Source organism: Carassius auratus, chromosome 13, assembly GCF_003368295.1.
Source record: "Carassius auratus strain Wakin chromosome 13, ASM336829v1, whole genome shotgun sequence".
Classification (NCBI taxonomy): Eukaryota; Metazoa; Chordata; class Actinopteri; order Cypriniformes; family Cyprinidae; genus Carassius; species Carassius auratus.
This window is the reverse complement of record NC_039255.1, coordinates 14,001,931-14,014,351: the sequence shown is the minus strand read 5'-3', so window position 1 is coordinate 14,014,351 and position 12,421 is coordinate 14,001,931. Positions and strand designations below refer to the sequence as shown.

Below are 12,421 nucleotides of genomic sequence, written 5' to 3'. Positions count from 1 at the left end.
AAGTCAGTCAGTCAAAGGTTTGGAACAACATGGGGGTGAGTTAATGATGATAGTTTTCACTTGTGGCTGAACTATGCCTTTAAACTAAAAATGTAAATACAGCTGTAAAAAAAAAAAGGGTCAAGCTGATTATCTCTCTACTTCTACAATGAAGTTAACCATTTAATATTTGATCAAATTTCAGAATCGTAAAGCATGTACAGATGGCAGAAACACATTAGCGTTCATATAAAAAAAGGAAACTACTGAATTAGAAAAGCTATAATGGAGCAGAGATCCCGGTCAGCTCCATTAACTTAATGCATCATGAATAAAGTTAAAACCTGATGGGCTCAGTGCTTTACCTTCAGAGCGCAGAAGATGCATGAGTCCTCCATGCACTTGTGTGTGGTGAGCTGCCGGAAACTTCGCCGGAAGATATCCAGATGCCAGAGAACCTATATGAAAAAAAAATAATGTAATGCAGTTAGATGAAAATAAAAAGTGTACATCGTCCTCTGATCTTTGATGCTGCCTGCACATGATATGAGAGCTCTCTGAAAGGCTGAGAAAAGGTTGAATCAAGCATCAGACACTCACCACTCTTTCTAAAAAGCCTGAGATGCACTAGTCATCAAAAATGTATCGGGCTCAAAAAGCACTTGCTGCTCTGCACTGCCTGCAGTTGACTTTTCACCTCTTCTTGAGTTTCTCTCTCAGAAGTGCAAGGCATCTAAAGAACAGGAGGCGGGTTGGAGATGGAGATTGTGCAAGTTGTTTCTGAAGCTGACAGACTCTTTTCCTCAACAATCTCTTAAATCCAGCTTTCCTGAAACCCAGTAATACAATCTCAACCAATCACATGAGAGAAACAATTACGGGTCACCAATCAAGCGTCAAAGATCTGATAAGCCTGTGTGCTTTATCCAAGAGTTTGAAGAAACATGGAGCAGCTTAACAAGCAAAGCAAAGTCTGCGAGTAAGATGAAGTGATGAGCATGTTTCCCAGCTTTAAACTTTCATCTTGAGGAACGTATGCGTCTCCAGGTGAAAGATGATGCAGAATGTCAGCAGGAAAAAAAAACAAAAACCTGCTAGCTTCCTGCTGGGCAGCTCACATCCATGCACAGACACACAATTATACACACCTCCTATCTGGCCGTGCCTGGGAGGCTACAGAGGTGACCTGACCCCACCTGCCCACCATGAGCAGGGACTGTGTGTGCGCCATGACCCCCTCTGCTCGCCCGGCGGATCTACATGCTCGCATGCTGAATTATTGAGAGAGCTGTCAGTCCCACTTAACACAACTGTTACCCAAACGAATCTGCTTTCTAACTTTACCTTCACGGATGTCTTAATCACTCTAAAAGTGATCAAGTCTGCAAATGAACTTCAAACGTTAGTTGGCCTGTAAACCAACATATTTAAGAGACCTACTTGTTTCAGTCAAAAGTCTTAAGCATAGCTGTCTGCTTGTTTTACTTTGAATGCATTTAAAATCTATAGTGATGACAATCAATTTCAGAGAGTAATTTCACAAATCAGAAAACATCTGTTTGACTGCAGTTGGCACTGTGTCTCTCTCTGCACAATAAAACTTAACAGTACTCAGCAGCATCGATCTCTCATGCCATTACGATCACCCTTCACCCTGTATGACCTCTTGCTGATGCGCCTTGCATGGCAAGTGGAACTGTAAGTGAAAAAATTTATGAAAAGCAATGCTGTTAAACAAAAGCCTGAATGTAAATGTTTTCTCAGGCATGAAAACGTGCGATCTGTCCATCAAAGAACTACACTGTCACAAGTATTCAATCGTTCAATAAACTCATTTTTGTTTTACTTGAAGCCTTGCAAAGCAGAGCTATAAAATTAAAGATGCAAGAGTATTTCGGGACAGATTGACAGAAGAGTTAGATATACATTATATCAGCATCATATCTATCTTTTTTTATTGTGCACATGCATTTATGTTTTTTATACACCTTATACACAACGACATACATCAAGACATTTTCAGGAGTTTTCTACAATAACTGTTGTTCTTGAACCACATTCCTGGTCTCCGGGTGCATGTATGCAGGTCGGCAGACACAGGAACATTCTGAGCCAGTGGCCATGGACTAGCTAGTGTGTCCATGTCTCAAGCGCTCAGCATCAGGGCACAGTGTCCCCTTCTATTGATCGGACATCACTGATTTGACACTAAAGTTCTGGAAGCTCTTGTCATGCTACAGAGTTTGCCTCTGAGAATGTCTAACAACAAAATCCATCCTTTCATATTTTTCTTTAGTTTTTTTTTTTATTTTTGAGATCTGGAAATGTCCAGTAGAGTTTGTATAGGATGAGAATGCCAATATTGATGAGAAGCCTACAGGTTCTTACAAGAAGTACAGGTGTTTGCTTGACAACCTAGGTCACTTCTGGTCATTAAAGCGATGTTCTGACTCACCGTAATGCTGAGGGGACTGTCTAGTCTCTGATGTGATGCATTTTTTTAACAAACGCATAAATGCCAGCAGAATCCTTTAGACAAGAACTTTATAAAATGGTCTTTTAGGAGAACGAAAGCTGAAACTGAGAAACCATGGAGTCTGTCATTGTCTAATACGTGAACTGCAGTAGACCACTTCTTGAGAGATTAGTTCAATAAGAGCAAGCAAATCTGCATGACTCCCCAAACTGGACAGATCAGAGATAGCCCTCTGCAAAGAGGGACACCATGGCCCATTACTAACAATACATTACATGCTTCAGATCAAGGGGATGGAAAAAGGACGAGGCATAGTTGAGGAAACAGAGATAGACTGAAACAGAATGAAAATAACTATAACTGACTAAAATGGAGTTCCTTCAGCTCATCAGACATTAAACAATGTGTGCGGCCACGTAAAGACTTCCCTTCACTGAATGTGATCATTTGACAGCATGTGCAGCAGTAAACCATTCAAGTTTATTTCAAGAACAAACCTGGCCTAACAACAATAGTCAGTTTTTTTTCCATGAGTCCAGAAAAAAAATGAATTTCCAGGTTGCATACAGTACAAATATTAAGTTCTAACTGACCCTCTGATGTCACATGGACGTGATGTTTTTATTACCTTTCTGGACATGGACAGTAGACCGTACATAGATTTTCAATGGAGGGACAGAAAGCTCTTGGACTAAATCTAAAATATCTTAAACTGTGTTCCGAAGATGAATGGCGGTCTTACGGGTTTGGAACGACACAAGGGTAAGTCAATAATTATATAATTTTCTTTTTTGGGTGAACTAACCCTTTAATGGTTTGTTAATAGCGAGAATTGGTCCAGAAAATAAAGTGTGACCAAAATGTATATAGTTTCATAATAATTATGTTGTTTTTTGATCAAATAAATGCAGCCTGGATTAGCATATGAGTTTGGAGGACTTTGTACAAGTTGTTCAAACTCACCTATTGTTTGCATTGATTTTTTTTTTTTTTTTTTTTTTTTTTGATTCCGATTTAACGGATCAGGACAATTTTACTAAAAAAGAATTTAGTAGCAAGTTGGTTAAACATTTATTAATAGCTTAAAACCAAACATTCCTTTAGCTGCTGACGCACTCAACAGGAAGATGCTGATTACACATCCTGACACTTACCTTCTGTCTCAGAATCAGCAGGAGACCAGAAGACGTCAGCTTTGAAAACCCATGCAGTCTAGACATAACGCTCTCCCTCTCCTTCCTTCAACCTCATTTATGCTCAATCAGGAGTTTATTGATTGCATAATAGATTTTATTGAATGGCTTTTGTGAACTATATTGATTTTAAAAGGAGTTTCAGGGAAAACTTAAAGGACAGCTTATTGCATTGTGGACATGTAACACCAAAATAAAAAGACATTATCACTTAATGTAAAAAGAACATGAAAACTGAGGGAAAGAGAACAATACTAGAGAACTGACTCACCTTACATGTAAATAGGCCTATATTATAATTTGCAAAGCCATCAGAGCCAAAATTAACTCATGTCAGTAACATTTTTACAGACTTTGAAGTTCTTAAAAGCCAAAAAGTCCTTAAAAAAATAAAGAATTACAATTCCTCAGAAAAGTATTAAAGAAAGCTAAAGCACCACAATTTGTTCTACAGATAAATAAAATAATAATGTTTTTCACACCCAGGTTTTAAGTTCATTGTCTTGCCATATTTTAATGCTTCATGACAACAGACAATCCAGCCGCAATGCTCCCTCAAACACCCAACCCCCCAAACCAGTCATAACTGACACTAATTTGTAGCTTTAGACATATTATCTGCCAGCTAAGCCCCTTTATTTCCATATAGCAGATTATACAGTAATCCAAAAATAGAGGGTAAGTAATGGCAGGTTGCTGTGCAGGGTAATTACCGGCCAGGACAGTGCGCGTCTGACAGTTGTTTGTGGGGTCCAGTGCAGACAGTGCTTGAATCATCACTAAATCTAATGCAGGCTCCAACAAGCAGCACAATGGATAAAAGGCACAGCAGTTTTGGTCTAATAGCTCTCATGCGTATGGAGAACAACAAGTGAAAAGTCAGCGTACCATTCTTACAGCTGCCATATGCATCTAGCCGCTTGACTTGTTGCTTCAAATGGCTAATAACAGGGGGAGGGGGGGGGGGGATTTCTACCCATGAGAGCAAGCCTCTTTTGAGGTCATACGTTGCACGAGTCATTAATTAATGAGAGAGTCTGCAAAACATTTATCCTTCTAGACTACAAGTATAGCATAACAGTTGATGTAAACATCTCAGCAAGCTCATGCGGGGTGTCCTCAAAGTTTGCCAAGTTTAATGGAGACCACACTGAGCCACATCTGAGATACATCCCTGAAAGCACCATATAAAGACTAATCATTTCGTTCAAGAGTCTTGTTCAACTAAGAAACTATTTGTATATTTCAGAAAGACCCTAGTAAGATTTCTAAAAGTATAAAAGGTAACATATAAGATGTGTTTACATGAACAAGTGTAGTCCTACCTGTAGAGCGCTGTTCAGGAAGCAGCTGTTCTGTCCTGGCTCATTGAGGAGTCCTTTGCTGGGGGCGACTGATGTCATGGTTCGAGGGGTGAATATACCCTGTAAGCCACTGCTGCCAGATGCAAAGTAGTTTCTTTTCCATGACATGGTGGAGGAAATCAGTATCGCTTAAACTCTAAATCGTCCCTCCACTTAAAAATACCAAGTTCATCTTTCCAAAATCGAATGCATTGCGGTTTCATCCAAAAAATTAAAGATCTAAAAATTCAGAGCTGCCAATGCCCACAATTTTTATAAACTATATATATATATATATTCTGGAAAGAAAAAATGTATCCAAGGGAGTGGGCTTCTTGTTGTCTTCTTGCATCAGACAGAAAAGGCAAATGCTGTCTCTTGGCCTTGTTAACAGCTCTCTGGGATTTGGTTGTGGAATTTCACACCATTATACTCAGGATTCTGGGTTGTGGGAGGTGTGGTGATCTTCATTGCAGTGCTCTGTGCTACACCCTTTAACAGTAGCAAAAGTGTGCAGATTGGCTGCTAGAGTCTCGTCCTGCTTGTAAACAAGTGTCAATCTTCACAACACTATATCTGGAAAAATAAACAGAAATGAAAAAAGTTAACATCTCATGCTCAATCCCATCTAAAGTTCATGCATTCTTCAAACTAGTCCCTTTCACACAGCGATTCCGGCAAATACACGGGTAAAGTGTTCCGGCAATCGTTCCCAGGTCGCTAGATTTTGCACTTTCACACTGCCAGTGATTACCCGGGATATGTGCAAGCTTTCACACACAACCCGTAAAGGTCCCATAATGACACGTGACATCAGGACGTGACGTGTAATAGGGCTGGGATAAACTTTTTCAGACTGATTCGATTTCGATTATCTCCCCATTAATTGACTACTAACAATTTATTAATGTTGATTTACATATCTGAATGAAAAAAACATGAATTCCTTAACATTGCAATATAGGTTTATTGCTCTTAAAATTACAAAATAAAAGACTAAGAATGCATTACTTTGCACTTGTATAGAGATAGCATTCAATAAAACCTTGAAGCCTTGAAAACACATAGCTTACTGAAACAAGCTTACTGAACACATAGGGCCTAGCTTACTGATAAAAAGTTCTTCTTTCAGATTAAAATAACAACAACTTGATTACTAACATTCAATAAAAAAGGTCACTGCGAAGTGCAGTGTGAAAGGGGCTACTGCGATTTGCAGCAATAAAGATTTAAATGTAATTGCAGTAATAATATAATTTATGATAATAACAGAGTTCCGGTGGCTCAGTGGTAGAGCACTGCATTAGCAGCACAAAAGTTTGTGGGTTTCATACCCAGGGAACACACATACTAAAATGTGTATAGCCTGAATGCACTGTAAGCTGCTTTGGACAAAAGTGTCTGCTAAATGCATAAATGTAATAAAGTGACCACAAGTCATTCATTTTCAGTGAGAGCTGCTGATTTCCAGTGGATCATAGAAAGTTTTACTTCATGCAAATGGGAAGTGAATGGTTCCAAAATCTTCTAACAAGACTGAATACATTGGAGCAGACGTGATCTCTCAGATACTGTTGTCTAGCATAGACAAGATGGATGAGAAGTTATTGTTACAGTGTCTGATCTGGCTATTGATTTATGATTATGATCAGAATCCGTCTCTGCTTACATATAAAGGGATATAATAAAATGCTGCAAAGATAGAAGTTAAATTCATATAATCACACATAGACAACAAATGGTCCACAGAAAACAAATACAAATAATGCCAAAAAAAAATAATATCTTACAACCATCTAAAACATTTTATAAAGGTCATAAAGTAGACATTGTCATTGTTCATCAATTCAAGTTCATAAGCAATCGCTTGACATAAATGTGCGCTATTCACTGATTGAGAATTGCTTTGAAGCAGCCTGAACTAACAGCAGCGACACTGCAATGTGTGCTCTTTAAGATGTTTGTTTTACCATTTCATGTATTGAAGACTTTTTATGAGCGTAAATTTAAGAAAAGCAAAATCCCTCCAGGTGAGTTTATTCGCACCTGGTGCCTTAAATACATTTTACAGTGTGCGCACATCCATTTTGATTTGCGACTGAAGCGGCCGCACTGTCAAGACCTGTGTCTGTGAAATATCCATGGTGTCTCTGCAGTGCAGGGAACGTCAGCTGGAGGAAACGGTTCTCGCGCACACAGAACGAGCAAACACTAAACGTTTAGGGTGAGGAGAGATTTAACACTAGTTAATCGATTGCGGATGGTTTCATTATTTTGGGCGGATATTCATCCTGAAGTTGTTCTTAACACGTTTGACGTCGTGAACCAAGGGAACCAATAATAGTCTTCCTTTATTTTTATGTCTTAGAGAACAAAGAAAGCCAATTAGGTTTTAAACAACGTGAGTGAATAAATGACAGTATTTTTGTGTGAACTGTCCCTTAGATCCACTTAGCAACCTAAAGCAATAAAAATCTCAGTATGTGTGAACACCTCAAGTGAGCGTAGACTCTCACTCCACGAAAACCCAAACAGTCACGTCTTAACACTGTAGCTGTGAAATTTCCTTTACAATCTGACTCAGATCTCATCCCACTGGCTATAATAAAGCTTGGGTGTGCACACAAGGATTTATCTGTTTGTCCCAGTCCGAGCCAGCATACAGAACATCTAAGCTAAGCGTTGATGTGCTACACCTACACATGACTTACAAGCTGACCTCCCAGAGATGAAACTCTGATATAACTCAACAACTGATACGATAGTCAAAGCTCTTAAACCAGTCTCCCTCTGGCAGGCTTATATTAGCAGCACTTAGCCAGGCAACAAACTTGCTTTAAGGTGAAAAAGACAACCAACGAGGACAACATTCATTGCCTGCAACGTTTAGATTTTTACTTCAAGCTCCTAACAGGAAGTTTACAAGTTGCAGCTTTGAGCATTCCTCCAAAGAGTTTAACAAATCTGGCTACGTCCATCACTGTCTAATGTGCTTTTAACGAAAACAGCCTTGAGAGCAGTTTTCAAGGAGTACAGAATAAAGCAAGAGAGGGAAAAAACAACAGAAAGGAAGACAGGCCACAGATAACAGACTGACAGGAAAAGGCAGACAGAAACCAAGATAACGATGAAGTGAATGGATAAAAAGAAAAGAAATGACAAAGAAAAGGGACTGATAGAAACTGAACTGGAGAGAGAAATTCTATTAAGATGAGTGTTTATCCAGCTGTGAGTCAGTGGCTGACCTTTCACTGCTGATGTCAATGGTTTCCTTGTCTCAGTTTATGACTTTGAAATCACATTAACACCCAAATTCACTCAACATTCTATAAAACATAAAACATACTATAATGTCCTCTTTCAAACGCCCATCTGCATTAGTCTTTGGGACAGATTTGTTCAATGGCAGTGAGCAACAGCCATGTGATGAATGGGAAAGCAAACTGATAGCTCTCTCCAGATATTTCAGACCTGGGCCATGCAAACAAGCCAGGCAATGTTGAAAGCGCCACAGAGCAGAGGTGTTTATACTGTTTGGGATATCATTCCAAAAAAAAATAAAAAAAATAAATGCTTTCTTAGATGTCTCTGCACATTAAACTAGGATGATAGAAAGTACTTTAAGACTGAAGAAACCCTCATGGTGGATTCTTCATCCCAGGTTGACTGTACTGTGCCTATGCATGGTCAGCAGGGGGTGAAGTAGGTCGAATGACAGGTCAGATTATCCTGATCAGACGGTGGATTATCCTGTCTGGCAGAAAACAGAACTAGTAGTGTCTACTGTAAGGCCCTCATTAGCTTCCAGACAGTGGCTAAGACTGTCTTGCTGGGCCCTGTAGTAATTCTTGTAAACATTTGGTTTTGGTGAACCATAGGCCAATGAACAAGCATGTCTCAGAGATTCACTTAACATCATCCAAAAAACAAGACATGTGAATGGTTATTTTCTAATTGTTGAAAGGTGTTAAAGGGGTCATATATAATTTTTCCTATCTCTTTGGATAAGAGAAAAAGGATCTTTAATAAGACGAGACCGGACTGTAATGTTATCTGAGGACTACCGGACATTCAAAATATAGTACATCCTATAGGTTACGGTCTTATCCTTAAAAATGTGCGTCCCTGTCATTGGATTGCAATTGGATAAGGAGCGTTTACATATCTAGTCTCAGTATGGCAGCTGCAGTGGATGGATAGACTACCAAAACATGAACTAGCTATCTGAAACAATGTTCTCAGCACCCGAAGGGGTAAGTTGACCAGACGTCCCGTTTTCCCCGGGAGTCACAATTTGTTAATTAACTTAAGGATGGGCAGATTTGCACTAGAAGTGCGCTCGCTCACGCACGCTCTACTAATTCAGTTCTCATATACAGTGAGCAATCAGTTCTCAGGGTTCAAACATACAAACAGAAAATGTCTATCTTGTGTAGTATCTCACATAAAAACAGTTATCGATTGAGTGAACTTAAACAGGTGGGTGAAAACCATAGACTGTATAGACTGTTTCAAAGGCAACAATATAAACAAACGTTGTGGCGAGTCTCCAAAAATAAATGTATGGGAAACACATCCCACAGCACAACCACCTGAGCCCAACTTCAGTCTACTCATCACCTTGACTTTAACTGCGTTTGTAGAAGGCACCGCAGCCAGACCGATATACACAACACAGACCGGAAGTTAACTTAGGTCCAGGCGTATGCGCCCCATGAAACAGTCTATAAAAATGGTGAAAACTGAACGTGTGTCAATATTAAATGCATGACTTCCATCTTAAAGGGACAGTATTCCTAATTAATGTTAGTTAATTAATGTTAACCAACAAAAGATGTTAAATGTACAAGTTAAGTAGACCTACTGTATCTGAAAAATTAGTTATAAAAATATAAATCTATACATTTTATAAGCTATATTACATATGAACAACTATCATTTTTATAAGATGCTCCCTTTTCACTACTGTTACCTATAAGCCTATAATATCTTATTTTAGAGCAGATTTTGTGTACATTTGTCATATGCCTGAGCATGTCATGTCAGATCCATAATCAGAGAAATGTAGCTCCAACTATTCTAGTGTCAAGCTGAAAGTTAGCAGTAACAATGAGCGAAAAATACTAACCATAAACGACCCTCTATACTGAGAGAGTACATCATTCACATATGCAACTAAATCTCAAAATGATATCTAATAGGGATGTCAACGATTAATCGATGATCGATTAATTGTCGATAAGAGATGCAATCGATTAAGGCTATCGATGGTCGGTTAACCGATTCAATGTTGGGCTGCGTGCGGCTCATGCGCACTCAACACGTGCGAGCGGCTGTGAGTGACGGTGACGATGTATAAAAGCATCATCATTCATTCACAATGTACAAATTAAGCTTTTAATGTGATTTAAACTTTAAAGTACATTAAAATAGAAACAACATAAAAGTTCTTCAACATTAAATGCAATAGAAATGTAGTTACTAATCATTTCATCAGATAACTGTTTTATATCGTGCGCTTTGCAGGGCTGCGGGACACAGTGACAGGACAGGTAGTCTATTCATTCCTACAACTTGTTAATTCATTCCTACGAATTATTAATGTGGCAATTGTCCATGTTTCATTAATTTTGTTCCCTAAATAACCCATGATTTAAGTGAAATAAGGGAACAAATTAATAAATCGAACGAATTCTTAATTCATGAAATCTTTAATTTCCCTTCCCATGTTTACCACAGTAAGAGATGCGAAAACAGTTATTAAAAGCGAAAGATAATAAAATAAACCTGGGAAATTAGAGGGTTAGACTATGAAGATTTAGGAAAAGAAACAATGCCTAAATATACTGAATTTGTGGAAATTCGTGACCAACCGGCAAACCAGAACAAAGCCGCGTAAATGAAGACTATGGGGTCCAAAAGCATGGTCGCGATCTAACATTTTCCAGTTAACCTATTATTCCTCTAATAAACAAAGCTTTTATACCACACTTGTCATAATCAGATCTTATCATTTCTAAATAAATAATTGCTGGATTCAAAACAGCGATTAATAGGCGCTGTGACCGACATAATCCTGGAGCATATAGACCGTAGTATACCGGTCCACTCTGCTGTTATGCCAAGGACGTTTTTGCTCATATGAAGAGGATCATCTTTTCCGTCTATATGCGAATGCGTGTTAAGTACAAGCCTAGTTTACATTATAAATAATAGTTTAACATTCAAATACATTGCAAATATGGAAACATTTCGATTTGTGCCGAATGAGACATGAGCAATAACCTCCAAATAAATCTAGCCAAAGCCGCGCTCGCTCAGCCTCATCCTCGTCTGCACGCATGCACTGTCACGATCTAATGCGCTGTATGCCGGATTTTTAAAAATCTGACATTTTCTAGGACAGAATCCAGCAGGATCAAATTAATGTAGAGCTGAAACAACGAATCGATTTAATCGATTAAAATCGATTATTAAAATAGTTGTCAACTAATTTAGTAATCGATTCGTCGCTAAATAAATTTTATTTGCCATAAGCGGTGCATATTTCAAATCTGCGGTGACCAAAGTGTGGCAGTAATGAGCCACCGGAGGTTTTACTCAGCCAGTACAGCAGGTGAAGTAGCGAATAGCCAATAGCTGGCCTCGTTTTATGTCACGTGCTTCCCGAACAGCGTCTCTGCAGCATTCAGCGGGAAGTGGGAGTACTTTACTTTGAGCCTTCAAAATGAAGGGTAACCTGTAAACTCTGCACTACTTAACTGTTTAAGGGGTCGTTCACATATCGTGTCTTTTGCGTGCTCAAGTTCGTTATTTCCTATGTAGGCGCGCAGTATGCACTCTCATAATGGAAGCGACGCGGTCGCGACACGCACGCGGTGCGATGCGCCCGTTTTTCCAGGCGCGTCCACACCGCATCCATTTATCCTTTGCTGAAATTTCCGGGTCTTCATGGAGAGGGCACGTCATGGAGAGAGCACGTCATGGTTGCTTAGCAAAGGCAGACGCCTCAGGGGCGCTTGTGCCCGAGTGCTTTGGAAAGAAGGAGAAAGCGTCGCGACTAGCGTTTTCCACGCGTTTTTAGGTGTGATATGTGAACGGCCCCTAAGAATTTTATTTGTGCAGATTCTCCAGTACAAGGTTGTTTGCAAAGGTTTAGTCGTAAAAGCTGATAACATTGCTTTTTAACAGTTAACATTTAAAGCTTTACAAACATGTTATGTGATCAGTTTGTCGTTTACCAGTTCATAATTCAGACTTGCAGCCTAATTATGACTGAATGAGAGAGGTAAATGTTTGAGTACATTTAAAATGCACTTCTTTTCTAGGTATTCACTGCTCTTTTTCACACAGCAGGTTTTTTGTGTGTGTCCCAATTTTTTTTTCTGGACAACCTTCTGATGGATTTTACTTTAAATTGTGAGTTCCAT

The 12,421-nt window shown here is 39.1% G+C and overlaps 1 protein-coding gene across 7 annotated transcripts in view; it reads right to left on the bottom strand.

The window, feature by feature from the left end:
* Positions 1-12,421, bottom strand: part of LOC113112751 (inactive ubiquitin carboxyl-terminal hydrolase 54-like) — a 55,098-nt gene that overhangs the window by 22,137 nt on the left and 20,540 nt on the right. For all 7 annotated transcript variants that reach the window (XM_026278581.1, XM_026278586.1, XM_026278585.1 and 4 more), the window contains exons 2-3: positions 4,974-5,567; positions 345-437 (exon numbers count right to left, since the gene is read on the bottom strand). In XM_026278581.1, coding sequence (XP_026134366.1) covers positions 345-437; positions 4,974-5,120 — 240 coding nt within the window. In that variant the 5' untranslated portion in view covers positions 5,121-5,567. The remainder of the gene's footprint in view (positions 1-344; positions 438-4,973; positions 5,568-12,421) is intronic.